At 39.5% G+C, this 17,515-nt stretch overlaps 1 protein-coding gene across 31 annotated transcripts in view; it reads right to left on the reverse strand.

Annotated features, from left to right (window-relative positions):
* MICAL3 (microtubule associated monooxygenase, calponin and LIM domain containing 3) overlaps positions 1–17,515 on the reverse strand; it is a 216,465-nt gene that overhangs the window by 24,853 nt on the left and 174,097 nt on the right. For 17 of the 31 annotated variants that reach the window (XM_087968628.1, XM_087968655.1, XM_087968650.1 and 14 more), the window contains 7 exons: positions 16,950–17,012; positions 14,357–14,449; positions 13,309–13,443; positions 11,756–11,847; positions 8,161–9,976; positions 5,880–5,974; positions 2,263–2,313 (listed from right to left, as the gene is read on the reverse strand). In XM_087968628.1, coding sequence (XP_087824754.1) covers positions 2,263–2,313; positions 5,880–5,974; positions 8,161–9,976; positions 11,756–11,847; positions 13,309–13,443; positions 14,357–14,449; positions 16,950–17,012 — 2,345 coding nt within the window. The remainder of the gene's footprint in view (positions 1–2,262; positions 2,314–5,879; positions 5,975–8,160; positions 9,977–11,755; positions 11,848–13,308; positions 13,444–14,356; positions 14,450–16,949; positions 17,013–17,515) is intronic. The other 14 variants (XM_087968658.1, XM_087968656.1, XM_087968659.1 and 11 more) reach the window with 3 other exon arrangements.

Consider the following 17,515-nt stretch of genomic DNA (forward strand, 5'->3'; position numbering starts at 1 on the left):
CTTTTTAAATGCTGCTGCTAAGTCTTTACAGGTAGTCCTCAACATGCAACCACAATTGAGCCCAAAATTTATGTTGCTAAGTGAGAAAGTTGTTAAGTGGGTTTTGCCCTATTTTACAGCATTTGTTGTAAACCACATTTGTTAAGTGAATCACTGCAGTTGTTAAGTGAATCCAGTTTCCCCATTGACTTTGCTTATCAGAAGGTTGCAAAAAATGATCACATGACCCCAGGATATTGCAACTGTCATAAATATGAGTGAGTTATCGAGCATCCGAATATAAACCACGTGACCATGGGGATTCTGCAATGGTCATAAGTGTGAAAAATGGTAATAAGTCACTTTTTTTAGTGCCGTTGTAACTTCAAATGGTCACTAAGCAAATTTTGTAAGTTAAGGACTACTTGTAACCCGCAATTCAATTCACATTTCGAAAACCCTTTGAATGACCCAATGACTTGCACTCTCAACATAATGAGAAGAGATGTATTATGCATTTTGTGATTCACTTGGAAACCACACCACAGGAAAAGGACTGAATTCTCCATCATAATATTTAAAACAAATCAACTTCCAACACAACTTCAACCAAAATACTTGGAAGAAGGTAGGCTAGAAAATGGGGTCCTTGGGGCTCTATGATCTTGGTTGTTTTCTAGCAGATGTTTCATTACACATACTAGGTAACATCAGGGAGCACCAAGGACCCCTCATTTCAACCCTGCAAATATTCTCCTTTATTAGAAAAGTTTTGCCAATCGGGCCAATAGTTGAGGGAAAATTTCATGTCAATAAAGATATAATGGAATCACATTAACAACAGTCTTAAAAGATACACCAGCAGTAGCTGCATTACACCTTAGCTATGTATATATTTATATAAATTGTCCTGTAATGCTATAATTCATCTTTTTTTAAAAATACAAAATCCGGCATCTAAAATATGTCATGTAAGTGATTAATGCACATACTTATTTTCAAGGTAGTTATGTGATGTGTATAATTCCTTTTAGAGTTTAAAAAATCCTGTGTCTAAGAAAAAGATATCCATGTAATTGTAATATACGCTTTGTGATCACCTACTATATCTCCTTTTATATTAAGACAGCAGATCTTCATTTATATAAGCAGCTAAAGGCTATTTTTTTCAAGTTTCCCACATTTTCACATCATTTTAAAATAATCAATTGAGCTAGATCATTATAGCTGAATCCCTCAACAGATAAGATGAAGGAAGAGTAGTAATACCATTAAAGTCACCACCAGAGTTCATTAGAGCTGAAAAGATGTCATACAACAAGAAATCTCTTCAGTGTCCCTTTAAGTGAGCCTTCTCCAATTAGGATGAGAAAATACCAGAATTTGGGAAGCTCCAATTACAATACATTTGGAGTTTGATGAAAGCTGCTTTAAGCCTTCTACTACGTCAGTCTGATAATCAGTTCCATAGTTAAATTAATACCTTAGAGAGAATATATAGCTCATGTAATTGGCATAAGATAAACAAATTAATGGACTGCTTATTTCATTTTTTCCCCTTCACGATTCAAACCTACAACCATAATTGCTTCTTATGTGCCCATAGGTCAAGATCTATGCTTCTTAAAAGTCTTTCTTACCCACAAAAGGACAGAGTGGATACTCATCAATTAAGACTCAACATGGTATAATGATTGGGCTACGAGATTAGAATAGAATAGAATAACAGAGTTGGAAGGGACCTTGGAGGTCTTCTAGTCCAACCCCCTGCTTAGGCAGGAAACCCTACACCACTTCAGACAAATGGTAATCCAAATGGTTAAGATCATGAAGATCTAAAGACAAATCCCTGGTTAACTCTGAACCTATCCTTTTCTCTCTGTTTAACCTACCAAGAGTTGCTGTGAGAATAAAACAGAGGTAGAATCTATAATATGTGTTACTATTTAGATCAATCCCTCTTTTAGGTACAGGGCGAATATCCAACCCACCAAGGTAAGCACCTTGTAGAGTGCCTCCAAAAACTGTGATTAAGATCAATAGTTTTCCCAGCTGGATCTTCAATGAAGATATTACATACACTTCAAATGGACTTGATGTTTTGGGACTTGAAGATGATCTGATGTGTTGATATTGTTAATTGCTACATACATGCACAGCTCAGGTTGTATTAGTATAAATGAAAGCAGGGGAAAGCAGAGGAGATATAGAGGCTATGGAGCTGGTAGGTTAATAACAGGAAGGCATGCAACAATGGCCAGTCAATGATAATGGAGACACTACCTTTGATGCATATGATCTCTTGAATGCCAAGGCGTGTGGTATGTAAATCGACTTTAAAAATGGGGAGGGAGGGGAAAGAATAGCAAAGGCAAAAATAAAAGAAATACACAAAATGGAGCAAGATCAGTTCAACATTGTAACACTCAAAACAGAAAGACAATAATAATAAGAAAAAAGCTCCTTCAAATATTACATGAAACTACATAATACAAATACTTTAGAATTTGGAAATTCGCAATGGAAGCAAATAGCTTTACAAAAAATAAAATAAAATAAAATAATCTTGGGGTCCCAAATTATTAGTTGCATTTGCATTTTCAAAATTTGCACATTTTATGCAAGTGTGCAAAATGCAATCTCTTCCCTAAGTCCCAGTATTAGATTTTAAGGGCTTAGGAATTAGATATTGAATGTTGGATCTAACACTTTATTTGGGTAAGTAAGTACACAAAACACTGACAGGACTGCACAAAACACAAAATGATTTCCTATTCTGAATGCCTGCCCTTCAATACTTTTGGCAACACAGGGAAGTGAGAAAGGTTAGATGAGTTTTAGATAAAATTTCTGCATTTAGGAAAAGGCAACATTTTTGAGCAATCTGCAACTACTACATGATTTAAATGTTTCACGACAGCAGCACATACATATACGGATGATAACTGATTCAGGAATACAAGCTGCAGGAAATGATATATTCATTGTTCAGATGCTTTCAACATTATAAATCAGGTCCTGCGTCTCCCCCAATGCTAGTCACTAATGCCATTTTAGTCATCACAAACAGGCAGCTGAGCCTTGGTCTAGAAGCCATGTGTGAGTCACTTTTTCTGCTTAGAAAATTATGCTGACTGTGCTTTGTTTCCCTGGCCTGACAATGTTTCCTAGAAACTTTGAGAGTTGGAATAAAAATTTAGACTCAACTAATTTTATAACCAGGTCCACATTTCTCTTTGTCATTCTCTGTATTTCTTATGTAGCATTCTTAAGAATTGGATTTTAATTCTTGTACAGTTCTGCACCTAGTCATAAACTGGCATGTTTCCTTTCTAGGAATATTGTTGTGGTGATTTCACACTGTGAAGGATACCTGTATCAGTTTCCTTGTTTATTTTGCTTCTTCATCACTTGGAAAATAATTATTTTTGTAGTTAGGGTTTTCCACTAAGACAAAGATAGGCAATTATGGCCCCTTTACCTGTGGCTGGCTCAAGAACTCTGGGCGTTGAAATCCACAGGCTGTAAAGAGACTATAGTCGCCCAACCCTGTACCAAGATATAAATATACCCAGTCTGCCTTAGACCAAGGCTCTGTGTAAGATTTATGTAATTTCTGGCTCTTGCTTTTTAATATTCAGTGACAGAGCAAGGGATTACGTGACTTGTGACTTTCATATTTCCTTCCAAATCACACACCCTATGATTCAAGGACAGTCCTGTAAAACTACCTTATCAGCTCATCTATTCCTCATTGTTAAAGTTAAAATATCCTATGCCACTTTGTCACTATTATGAAAAAATATCCCACAAGAAGAGACGTACAGCAAAAGCTCTTTGACAATTATGTTTAAAGTAGGAGTTAAACACCTGTTATTATTGACAGCCTGATCCTTTAACGACTCTGAGAAATGCCTCTAAATGTACTCTTACTAAAACACTTAGAGCGGATTAGTTAACCTATGGAAAATTTAACACTTATTGCTAGCAAAAAAGGATTTTCTAGCTTCCACTTTCAATTTAAATCTATTTCTAGCACCATTGCTCTTTAGGGATTATGACATCTGAAATATCTCTATGTTATGCAAACTAGGCAGGAAAAGCACAATATTCACTTTGACTGGGTTTTTTTAAGGGGGAAATTCTCTCAGTTACACTTGGGTCCAACCTGCCTTAAGTAGCAAGGTTTAGATTTCAAGATGATTGATTACATTGGAACTCATAGGAAACTACAATCTTTATCCCTTTCCAATATCGCAAGTATATCCTTTAAAAAAAAATTCCCACGTGTAATATAGAACCTGCCATGGAAAGCTAGAAGGCAAAACATAACAGTGTTATATTTTTTAAAAAAATCAAATAAAAAGAGCAATTCAAAAAAAAAATGGTTACAGAGAAGTTAATCCAGAAGAAAAATCTAGGCATTGAACATGAAAGAAGTTGACCTTTGAACCAGCGACCTTATCTTCACTATTCTTCACCCCACCAGAATTGCCTTAAGCTATCCTGGGTAAAAGCAAGTCTGTTACCAGGTTACCAGGGGTGGGATGCTACCGGTTCGGCCCGGTTCTAGAGAACCGGTAGCTCCGAAGAGCAACTGACACCGAAACGGTTCACTGCAACAACCGTCTGTTTGTCTGTTTGGCCCACCCACCCGCCTGGACTCTAAACGGTCTTTTATCCTATGCTTTTACCTCCTCAGCTGCTTTGTGCGGCAAAACTGAGTGCCGCTCATCAGCTGGAGAAGGTAAATGCTCGCTGGAGCCGATAGCGTGCAGCACATGTTTGGTGCGCATGCGTGCGCTCCCCAAACCAGTTGTTATGCCGGTAGGATCCCACCCCTGCAGGACACAGGTATACTTGAGTAGCAAAAAGAACTATTTCCAAATAGCTCAGTTTGCAAATAAACCCAACCTGCTATTTCAATCAAGAAGTTTGCAGGATAATTATCTTCCACAATTACAAAAATGGTTAGTTAAATCTTTCTCAATTCCAAGTTGACTATTGGTGACTATAGGAACACTTCCACTAAGTTTTACTAAGCAACAGTATAAATATAATTTGTCATTGCCAAACTTTGCTAAACAATGAGAGTGCATATGTGATTATTTTGGGGGAAAAACCTGGCCAACTCCTTTGGTTATTGCATAATTTAGAAAAATAATACTTTTTATACATATTGCCTTTTTGGCAATATAATTAAACTTCATTTCCACTTCTATTAAAATAACTTTTGGAGTAGCTAGCTACCTAAACTCACCTAGAATTCAGAACCGTGCAAGAATCTGAGATTACATATAGTCCTTGATTTATAACCATTTGTTTAGTGACTGTTTGAAGTTACAACAGCACTGAAAAGAGTAACTTATAACCAGTTCCGGCAGTTACAAACACTGCAGCATCTCCACAGTCACATGATCAGAATTTGGCCAATTGGCATATATTTATGACAATTGCAGCATCTCGGGGTTTTGTGATCTGACTTTCCAAGCTGGCTTCCAATGAGTGAAATCAGTGGGGATGTCGGGTTCACTTAATGACATGATTCACTTAAAAACTTCTGTGATTTGCTTAACAATTGTGCCAAAAAGAATGGTAAAATTGGCTGTGACTCACTTAATAACTGCCTTGCTTAGTAATAGACATCCTAGTTTCAATTATAGTTGTAATCTGAGGACCACTTCTACTTCCCCAACTTAGTTTCAAACAGACCTATGGTTATGAACAGAAATGAACCTTTTAGGTATTAACTTATGAAGTTTGGTCTAATTAACTTTTCTCATTCTTATTGGATCCAAAATCACAGGGAAATATTAAAATGACCCACAAAAGCTTCCCAGCCTTTGTGAAGCTTTTGTGACTCACCTTGCCTTCAAATGACCACAGCAGTATCAACTTACCTCTCGTTTAGATCTCTGTGAGGAACGTTCTAAGACATCTTCATTGGAGAGGTCAGAATCCTCGGAGAAGCTTAAGTGTTGGCGCAGTTGCAAGTCTGAGGCAATAAAGAAAGGGGTCAAATTGCAAAACTTAAGGAGCAGTTGCATCATAGTAAAATTGATAATGCACTAAATCAGGGGTCCCCAACCGCCGGTCCGTGGACCGGTACCGGGCCGCGGAACAAGCCTTACCGGGCCGCTGGTTGCTGGGCGCCGCCATCTTTTTTTGGTAAAAAGTGCTTCCAGTGAGCTTTTCCAGGTAGAAAGCTCACCGGAAGCGCTTTCGTCAAAAAGATGGCGGCGCCAGCGCTCGTGAGCTTTTCCAGGTAGAAAGCCATTTCTACCCGAAAAAGCTCACCGGAGCGTGCGCCGCCATCTTTGACAGCGCCCGTGATGTCACCGAAGCGCTTTTCGTCAAAAGATGGCGGCGCGCCAGTTGACGCCGGTACCGGGCACGCGGCGCCCAGCTGATGCCGGAACCGGGCCGCGGCATCGAAAAGGTTGGGGATCCCTGCACTAAATAATAAGACACATACTTATGGTTGAAAAAGGACCATATCATCCCTTCCTGCAACAGTGATTCAACTCAGCCTTTTCAAACATCTCAGGTCCCAGTGAATGAAGGGTGCTCTAGAGGCAACGATACCAGAGGTGGCATTCAGCAGGTTCTGACCGGTTCTAGAGAACCAGTAGTAGAAATTTTGAGTAGTTTGGAGAACCGGCAAATACCACCTCTGACTGGCCCCGCCCCCATCTATTCTCTGCCTCCCGAGTCCCAGCTGATCGGCTGGGTCTCCTTTGATTGCGCTGCACAGGAGAACGGAGCTGGAAAGCAGGTTAGTGGGGTGGGGAGGGAATGGGGATTTTACAGTAACCTTCCCCCAGGAGTGGGGAGGGAACGGACATTTTAAAGTATCCTTCCCCTGCCACGCCCACCAAGCCACAGCCACAGAAGTGGTAGTAAAAAAAAATTGAATCCTACCACTGAATGATACCTCCTTTTCCCGACACAACAACCTAACTTTTTTTTGGTCTTTCAGTGAGTCCCGGTATCTCCCAGGCAGTGTAGTTGAAACCGGGGATACATGGTCTGCAGTCAACTACTTCTAAAAAAAACTGAGGTGCCCCCTCCCTTGTCACCACTTCTGCTCATCCCACACAGTCTGAGAAACTCAGCACTTCCAGATTCTGTTGATTTAAACAATGCTTCCTAATCCAAGGATCCACGAAGTCGAGTTTTTCTATCAACACCATTCCCCCGCCTCGCCCTTCCTGGGATTCATATTCATTCCCACCCAATCAGGCCCTAAACTGACCCATTCTCCAAGTCTTGGGTTAGAATGGGTGGTGGAACCCTTCTATGATTTTTTTTTAATGACTGTTGTTTTATCTGGAGCAGAGTTGGGTTTCTTACAGACCGAGATAACTGCCATAAATATGTAAATGCATAGATACGAGAAGACAAAAGTACCGGATAAGAATTAGGCACACAGTATTCAACTTTCCATCAGCTCACTGGTGACACTGGGTGAACCACTCTCCTTCAGTCTAATCTAGCTAAGGTTAGATACAGAACTCCCCAATATCTGGCAGAAATCTAAAGATACCTGATGCCTTTAAAAAAGGACTGTATATTCTTATTGTGATCTCTCATACTTATTCTTCCTTTTCAGCTACCACTAAAAACATAAAAGGGTTACAGAAAACTGTCAGGCTGGAGCAAATATGATGACGTGTACAATGCCTGGAAGAGTTTCTGGGTATGGTGAAATCATTATAATAGATAGGCACACGGGTGTGCTGCTGGGGGTTCGCGAGAGCCCCTAGCTAAGATTCTGTGCAATTTGGAGAGCCCCCAAATCCCACTCCTAGCTGGCCCCACCTGCCCCTCCCTTCCCAAGAATCCCCATGTGGTCCGTTTTGGATGCAGGTAAGTGCGGGGGGCGCGTGGAGGTTGAGGGAGGGTGAAAAATGGGCCTCCCAGAAGTTCAGGAAGGCTGGAAATGGCCCATTTCCAACTTCCAGAGAGCCTCCGGAGTCTGGGGAGGTCATTGTTGCCCTCCTGGAGGCTCGACAAAGCCTCCAGAGCCCAGGGAGGGCAAAAAGCCACCCCACCCCCCGGGCCATGGTGCAGGAGGCCGACTAGTCCACAGCCACCATGGCCATGCCCACCCAGCAACCGGGCAGACAACCCATTGCTAAAATTTTTGAAGCCCACCCCTGGATAGGACTGATATTATACCTGCTGCCCTAACCAATGGAGATGCCTTATGCTTCCCAGAATCCACTGTGGCCTCACTGGAAGGTGTGCTAGGGCAAGATTTGTCATCTGCCTTTTTCTTCTTGTCTTTCTTGTACCCGGAGAAAACAGACTTCCAAAGGGATTTGGGCTTTGTGGATTCCTCAGCTGCGCTGCTGGATTTGTCAGATTGCTTAGTTTCATTCTTTGACTTCTTCCCCTTTTTGCTCTTCCGGGGAGAGAAGAGAGAAGTCCTTTTTTTATTCTTCCCGCTGGAGCCTTCTGACGATGTGATAGACCCATCATGACCACCAATGTCCGTTAACGGGGGAAAGAACCTCTCACTGCTAGCTTCATGCTTCAGAGTAGGGCCCTCACTGGTTTTACCAGCCGAATGCTTTGAGGTGTCTAAAATAAATTCTTTGGTCTTTGAAGGTGCTGTCGATGCTTTGCGCGATTTTGCAGCAACAGCACTGCTGGTCATCTCCAGATCTTTCATCCTGCTGAGCTGCTTAACCATAGCGTCCCGTAAGGCCTGGCTTTTGATAGACTTCTCCCTGGCCCTCATCCTTTCCTCCGCTAACTCCTTAGCTTCAGCAGAGACCTGAGGAAGGCCTCTCTTTCCTCCTTCTGTGGATGATGACCTATCATTTTCCTTAGCCACACGCAGTTGAAGAGGCTTCTCAGGCCTTGGCTTGCTAGGTGGAGTGTAGTATTTTTCATTAAGGCTTGTATCCTCTGTTCTGTCATCGTAAGTGTCCTCTACGTCATCAGCAAATGGTATCTCATCCACACTCTCAACAAATGACTTCCTCACCTCCTCTCTGGGTGGTTGAGATGAACTTCTGGTGGGCCAGATCCTTTCACTGGCTGGTGCCACCTGAGGTGTCTGTACGGACTCTGCTTCTTTCTGCCACATCGCCTGGTGCCTTTTTCTTCGCAACGTTGCTGGTTCTTCGTTTTGAGGTGGCGGCGGGGGAGGGCTAGATGGAGGGGTGAGCATGGTGGAATCCGATGTGTTGAAACTTTGGCTGGCCAGTGTCCTCATGTTGGATGAACTACCCTGAAGTCCCAGTCCAGAACTGCTGGAGAGATCTCTTTTCACATCCTTTGAGTTTTTCAGCTCTTTCTCTGATTGGGAAGTTGGCGTCAGCAAAGAAAATTGTTCCTTATCCAACTTTGGCATGATTACCTTTGGTGATTTGACAGGATGGATTCCCTTTTCTTCTGACCCCACGTCAGAGTTATATAATTTAAGAGGATCAGATTCAAGGGGCAAGTAGGTGAAGTTCAGGTCTGACCCCCTGCTTCTGTTGATAGGGGTGAGGCCTAAACTCCTTCGGATTTCAGCACTCTTCATCCAGAATTCCTCCACAAGGTTATTCCTTTTCAAAGCCTCTTCTGTCGTGGTGGGACTTCCCAGTTGTTCCATCTGCCTATCTTTACTTTTTAGAGCAAGTTTGGCCAAAGGAGTAGAAGTAAAAGCTGGGATTGGCTGAAAACACACCGGTGGCTCTGCTGGAGGTGTAATGGAGGCTTCGGTGGTGGGTAAAGGCTGTGAACAAATAGGCAGGGGGGCAAGAGGTGGAGAAATTGATTCTATGGGTACTGTTGATGGAGATTTTACAGGTGATATTGGTGGGATGGCTTCAGGCAGTGCAACCGGCTGTGACCGTATGGGTGAAATTGATGCTGGTGGACTTTGGGCTTTTTCATCATCAAGGATCTTGTCCTCTTTTTCTTTTTCTGGGAGGAAAGGCTCAGAGAAAAAATGGATATCCGAAGACTTTTCTCTGTATGGCAACAGTATAAGAGATTCCTACAAACATGATAAAATCAGAGCATAGTTAGTGGCCTAAAGCATCTTTCACTAATTTCTAAAACAGGGAGGGTCTCCAAACGTTGCAACTTTAAGACTTGTAGACTTCAACTCCCAGAATTCCTGGCTTGGTGAGGAATTCTGGGAGTTGAAGTCCACAAGTCTTAAAGTTGCAATGTTTGGAGACCCTCCCTGTTCTAGAGTAATAGTTTCCTATTCCTACTTTCTGATAATATTTCCTCATCAATACAGCTACAGAATAATGCCTACAGTTTTGTTGCAGAACTTTAGGGTATTACTACTGGATTCTGAGGAGACAGTCCAGGGTGCACCAAGGCTACTTCTTGCTACACTTGAAGTCAACACTATTATTCAAAATTGTCCCAGTTAGTGTACATTACATGGAAAATAAATAGCTCTTGGCCAAGCTATTTTTCAGCTATTCCTACTGTTACTGGCCACCTTAGTGACAGACTCTCGACAAATTTTGAAGGAATGTAATAGCATATGTAGTTACAATATAAAAAGTATAGTTCAAAAGAATTCCACACCTGTTCAGACAATCAAAATACAGAAACAAAAATGCAAGTTGTTAGGGATAACATTGTTTACCCTAACTGGTTTGGGTAAAAATAATAAATAAGTTATCATGGTTTGTTGGTTAAAGTGTGTGTAACTTTAACTACAAGAATGTAATTAAGGGTGTGGTTGTAAAAGCACCATAAAAGAAGCAAGTCAATTGCAGCTCTCTCTCTGGCTTAATGATCCCTAATTACTGGATGGATTGATGACTGCGTTTTTCCTTACTGGAACAGAGGAGAGAAAGGAGTGTTGATTTCTCAATGGAGAGAAGAGATAATACGGACTGATTTATTGTAAGTGAACTGACATTGGCTATTCAACACGGACTTTGCAAATTGAGTATCCTCGACTGAACTGACTGAAATGATACATGACTAATGGACCGTTTATTTTGACTATGCTATAATTCCTAATGGAATAAACTATATTTTTGATAGCACAAAGCGTATCTGTTTTTTTACTGCGTGTTAACTAAAATACAAACTTATCTCACACATTTACCTGTCTGCCTATCTGACTACGCTACACATTCTGTTTAGTTTGTTTTCCTTAACACTCGTTGGGGAATTCAGGCTTAACACAAGTCTGTAAAAATAGAACTAGTATTGAAAACAACTGAGGCCCATTATTTACATTCGGCAGATTTTACATACTACTAGTGGTTTCTGGTGTAAGGGGCATTGTATTACGTGGACATATAAACCTTTGCCATTTTGAAACTGAATTTGAAATTATGGGCACTCAGCTGGAAGCAATGTCAGCTGCTGTCTACCTAATGCCTCATTGCCTTCTGCTATTTTTCCTTAGCTGGGTAAAATTATAAAAATGCTCCAAGCTGATTGAGCCTTCCAGCATTGGCTCCCAAGGAGCAGGCATTGCAATGTTCTCCTTAAGTCTTGAAACTTCCCATTCCAGGGAGGCAGATTATATCTCCACAATGAAAAACATCAGCTTCCCATTCAGCCTGGAAAATTAAATAACTCTTTTAACGAATTTTGATTTGACTGAACTACAGTATTATTTGTGTGAAAGAAAGTCACTGTAGTTCTCACCATTTCTTCTTCACCTATAATACGGTTTGTTTTAGACTAAAGATGTAAACTTAATAATCATATCTTAATTGTATATAAATAAGATTACTATGACCTGTATAATTAAAATCATGGTTTAGATTTATGGATGAAGACAATTCTTTACCTCTTTTTCTTCTTCCTTATGATTACAAATTGGAGAAAGAGGACTGGTCATTTCACATGGTGACTGGACTGGAAGACAAGTATTACAGGTATCTGAAGAACCAAAAAAAACAAAGCTATAACTATCTTAAAACCAAACAAAGTACACGGAATTAAGTGCCTCCTTTCATGCTCCTTTCTAGATAGTAAATTTGCTATGTGATCCAAATTTGATTATCTCTCTCTTCAACACTCCTTGGCATTATACTTTGCACAAGCTCTTCTTATACATATTATTATGATTATTATGCACATTATTCAGAAGGAAATCCCTGTATATTTTAGCGATTATTGCCAAAGAAGAAGGCTTTACATGCTGAACTATTTCCAAAATGGTATTCTGCACTGGTAGTAATAGCAGTGTGAATTTCTATGGAGAGTCTCAGTCTTCCAGATCATGGTTGTCCTTTATGATTAAACAAGTGGTTTTCAAACTAAATAGCAATACACGCTGCTGTCCCAAAGGAGCTTTTTCAAAAGGCAACTGGATTTTGTTTTTCCTTGAAGATGTTTAGCTTCTCATCCAAAAAACCAAAACATCTTCAAGGAAAAACAAAGTCCAGTTGCCTTTTGAAAAAGCTCCTTTGGGACAGCAGCATGTATTGCTATTTAGTTTGAAAACAATGTGTTTAATCATAAAGGATATTTGTTTGTTGAATCCAGTATCTTGTGTCCCACACTGGCCAACTTGATGCTCTTCTGAAGTACAATGGCAGAAATCAATGACCCAGTTGTATATTCTACTTTACTCCCCTTCATGAGACCTGAATATCCAAACAGAACCAGCTACCAAGAGTCAAAGGCTAAATATTTGATTACTACATGCAGTTCATAAGCATCAAGATACAAGATAAGGATATCCTCATCATTCTTGAGCTTCCAAGGTTCCCTCAAATCTGATCATGCCAACAGACCTGGGGAACACTAAACTCAAAAGGTGGCTACCTTATTATTGATATCCTTCCGTTCTCTTTTCCAATTTTAGTTCTGCTTTTTTAATTTTAAATTCTTATAAATTATTATTATCTAATGGTTTTATCTAATGTTTGTCTTATTTATTTATTTATTGTTTTTACTGAATTATTATATGGCATCCAGTCACTTTCTGTGAGATGGGTAGCCATATAAACTTGATTAGATAGATAGATAGATAGATAGTCTCTCTCTCTCTCTCTCTCTCTCTCTCTCACACACACACACACACACACACACACAGACTCCTTGCTCTTTTTTTTGCTACAACAGTCAGGCTAAAAATGCATGAGACTATTATGAGGCAGAAATAGTTCTGAAATTATATCCTCCATAGTGACATCTTTATGGTAATTATTGCAAGAATTTCCTGAGTGGCGAATGTTCGCTGGCAAGGGATAACAGATTTATTCGAAAACACAGTTAATGGGAATCCTTCTTTGATTTTTTTTTCTAAATTAAAAAAACAGGGAAAACTGCATAATTTGGCCGATAGGTTCTTAGCCAATCCAGTGTTCTCTGCAGTGCTGAAATGTTTAGTACCTTCCGTCATAATGAAAGGGGTGACTGTTTCTGCTTCCTTGAGCTCAGAGATTTTCAGTTCTTCTTTTTTTCCTTCTTTTTCTTTTTCTTCTTGATGGATGCGACACTCTGCCTCTGCATCAGAAGGAATGTCATCTAAACCCCCATCAATGTATCAGGAATTGGAAAACAAAAAAGAATTAAGATTCAAATTTTATACATGTTTATAGTAACTTCATAACAAGGGAAGGAAATGGTGAAACTATGTAGGCTTCTGCCTCCTTCCTTCCTTCCTTCCTCCTTCCTTCCTTCCTTCCTTCCTTCCTTCCTTCCTTCCCTTTCTCTCTCTCTTTATTTTCCTTCCTTCCTCTCTCCCTTTCTCTCTCTCTTTATTTTCCTTCCTTCCTCTCTCCCTCCCTTTCCATACTTGCTACTCAGAGTAAATTATGTGCATGCTAAATTACCTAGTTTTGTTAGTTCTAAGTCACAATTTTAGAGTGAGAAATAGGCTTTCTCTCTGTTTCTGAAGCCCTTTACTACATTTTAAATTAATGTGGCTATTCCACATATGATTAAAAAAATGACATGTATAATTATCTTGAAATCTTTCTCTACCGTCTCCAAGTCTCACCACCATTAAGCCACTACTTAAATTACTATATCAACTGAGCTCTTTTGTTTGGGGTTGTCAAATCTGCACACAATTGTTTTGCCTCATGACTTTGCATTTCTGCAGTATTCATTGCCAGCCCTCACATGTAAATCAGACAGGAAATAAGACTAGATGAGCTCATTCTACTTTATAGTAAGGGCACATTAATAGAATCTGGCAAGTCTGAAGGTACAAACTTCCCATCCCTACTTTTAACCATCTAATCAGTGAGGGCAGTCTTTCCTAAATTTCGTTCTCTGACTCTTAAGCCACTGGGGGCTCCTCCCTCTCTTATCTGATTGTTTTCTAAGCTCTAGAATCTAGGGAGCATCTCTTCCTCTCATCCCCCAATGGCATTCACATGTTCCATTACATCAATCAATAACATACGGAGTGAAGATGTCCTCAGATTCCTACCGTCATCCAACTCTGCCCCAGTGTCTCCATCTTCAATCGCTTCTGCAGGCTCGGTACCCACTTCATCTTCATCATCATTCTCTTCACACAGGGCTACAATAAATTGTTGGTACAAATTTTAAAAAAGAGACAATGGGGTGGAAGAGAAAATAGATTTCTGTTTGAAAGACCACTTAAGACACACTCCCGTAATCCAAATACAACATGTGATGGAGCATTCTGCTAAGAATGTACCACTTGGGATTGAGATTGGTATGTGTGATGGGACAAGATTACCCTGGAATAAAGATTTGCTTACAAACACCGAAGAACATTGTTGTATGTAACATTGATGCACCTGAGCTGAGACAATCAGATATGAGCTACAGCACATGATATTTTTAATCATAAAAACTCAGTGCATAAAAACAAAAACTTCAGGCCATTAGTCAAATACATCTTTTCAAAACAAGTAGAATATGTTTGGTCAATATATGAAATGAATGATGTGAGGCTGACCTTTTAGAATATTCATATTTAAATATTTGTAATATTATACAATTGGACCATGTAACCCTATTGAAGTTTAAACATAATTTGAAATATATTTATATACATATTATAAAATATACATATTAGCTGTAGCTATTCTAAGCAACCATCCAAACTAAGAGTACAGTGATATCTTGGTATTCATCATTAATTGTTCCAGAAAGCACAATGAGCACCAAAAATGATGAGCTCCAAACAAATTTTTCCCCATAAGGAATACTGTAGTGAGTCATAAGGTTGTTGGCAGCACAAGTTCTAGCTTGTGTGTTGAGTACCAAACAAATAATGAGCACTGGGATAAAATCTTTGTGTCAAAATGCTTTGGGTATCAAATTCAATGAGTTTCAAAGTAGCAGAGTACCAAGGTACCACTGTATGTGGAGGTCAAATACAGCATTTTAAAATCAAACATAACTGGTGCTACACATTTAATTGATGTAATATTTTGGAACATCCTTCAGTATAGGAAAGACTAGTCTCTCCTATAAGCAACCATGCATATTCCCATGAACCAAAATCAAATTGCAGTGATATGTTAATGGAGGCACAAATTAGCATATATTGGTGCACATCTATTCTTGAGGAAATGTGTTCTATTCATAATTATTTTGCAAATACATCTTTGCACATATTAAGCAGATAAACATAAAGTGCAGGGTGGGGGAAGCTGTCGCACAGAAATTTAAGAGCGATGCACTACTATATCCCAAACTACTGGAAGCAATGTTTTGCTCAGGTTGGCCAGCAGTCAAAACTGGCTAAGAATAAGGCAATATGCAAATTCCGCTGACAGAAGCAGGAAAAAAAAAGTTTTAGAAATGCACTAGCGCCATCCATGCAAACTCTAAATTGCCAAGTCTCAAGCAATCTCTGTTCTATTATTTAAAATTATAACCAATTCTTTTAAAAGGACTCAGCCTTAACAATAAGATCAAAGGATAAGGCGGTTTAGAAGCAACCTGTTTAATTTAGCTATTTTATATAAATAAAAGACACTCATTTAACCATGTGTCATCCTACAGTAAAGTCATTTTACGAAGAATCTGATGTATTATGGCAACTATTTAAATAGTGGAATTCCAGGCACACAAGCTTATATCAATTCTGACTTTAATACACTCCAAATTGACTTCAACAATAACTTCTCATTGAAGTTTTTGTCAACTTAAGGTCTAATTAGACAAGCATTCTTCCAGCTCAGTGATCCTCAATGACTTCTCCTTCAAGCTATACCTCTTTTCAGAATTGTAGACACATTGTCTACCATTCCTACTTTAAAAAAAAGTTTTGAAACTGGCTAAAGTAATGAAAATAATGGCTAAAGTATAAAGCAAGTGAGAAGATTTTTTCCCACATTAGGAAGATGTCCTGTAGAAATTGTAATATAATAAGATCACAGATCTTCCCATTATAAATTTTAAAGATCGAACCACTTGAAAGATTATTGGCTGAACTGAGTAGCCACACTTCAGATCACCTGAAACAGCATTTAACTTAAATGTAATTTTAGAAAACAATTGCCAGGGCCTTGCTTAAAATAAAGTCTATGAGAGTTGAGTAAAGAAAGTAATTTATCTCGGGGTGCAATCTTCTACTGGCACCAATAGAAATCTTGTGTTGTTGTTTTTTTTAAACAAACTATGGGTGTTTAGTCATCAGGACTATATCTAAGAGGACTCAGAGAAACACCTATGTAGAGGCTCTGCCTTGTTTTCACCTTTCAGGCAGTGTTTACATTGAAATAGGTCCTATGGTATATCTAGAAAATCTACTTCTCTTCTCAACTACATCTGCATTTCCAGTATTTTCTGCAAGAAGGGAAGCTAAAGGAATTAGGATGGTGGTCTAATTCATGCAAGAATGGCTCATCTCTTTGAGACATGCAACCCCCTTTTCCCTGCCTCCCCAACTCTGCCATGCAGTAGCAGTAAAGACATTGATAGTTCCTGGGTTAAAAAAAAAAGGCCAGCAAATGGGGCACTGGAAACATGGAGAAGTGGCATTGCCAGCAGTGGCGGGCAGGGTTACTTGTGAGCTATAAACAGAACATCACCAAAACTACCTCCTGGGACTGCATCCAGCCATGCCTGTACTGCCTCGTGGCGGATGGAGGGAAGGTCAGATGCTGAATTAAAATAAAATAAAATTATAATAAATTCCACAGCACACTCAATATGTATTTTGAAATGGAAACATCACAAAAGAAAAAGTCCAGAAGCGGAAAAACAAAACAAAAACAAACCATGGGAAAACAAACTCAGACGGACTCTAAAGTGGGACAAACAGACTCTAAAGTGGGATTGTAAGAAGGGGAAGACTGAAACATGAATTCCTTGATCCTGGTATCTGCTGCCATGGCTTCCACTACCTACCTGAGGCAACTCTGTTGAAAAATTATTACAAGCTGAGATTCACATTTGCTTGAGCTCTGACCTTTCTTGTAGAAATCAAAGATCCTCTAGTAAAATAAAAAATATTTAAAAACAGAAATGCTCTGATCAATGGACTCCCTCAATCCCTTCCTTTAAGTGGATGTATTTTTCTTCTGATGATTACTCTGCCATAGAGTACGCAACTCTTAGAAGTCCCCAAACTGTCATCTCCCATGTTCTCCTGCCAAATATATCC

The sequence above is a fragment of the Notechis scutatus genome, chromosome 6 (assembly GCF_049901735.1).
Source record: "Notechis scutatus isolate UNSWTSFEM ecotype Mainland chromosome 6, rNotScu1.2, whole genome shotgun sequence".
Taxonomy (NCBI): domain Eukaryota; kingdom Metazoa; phylum Chordata; class Lepidosauria; order Squamata; family Elapidae; genus Notechis; species Notechis scutatus.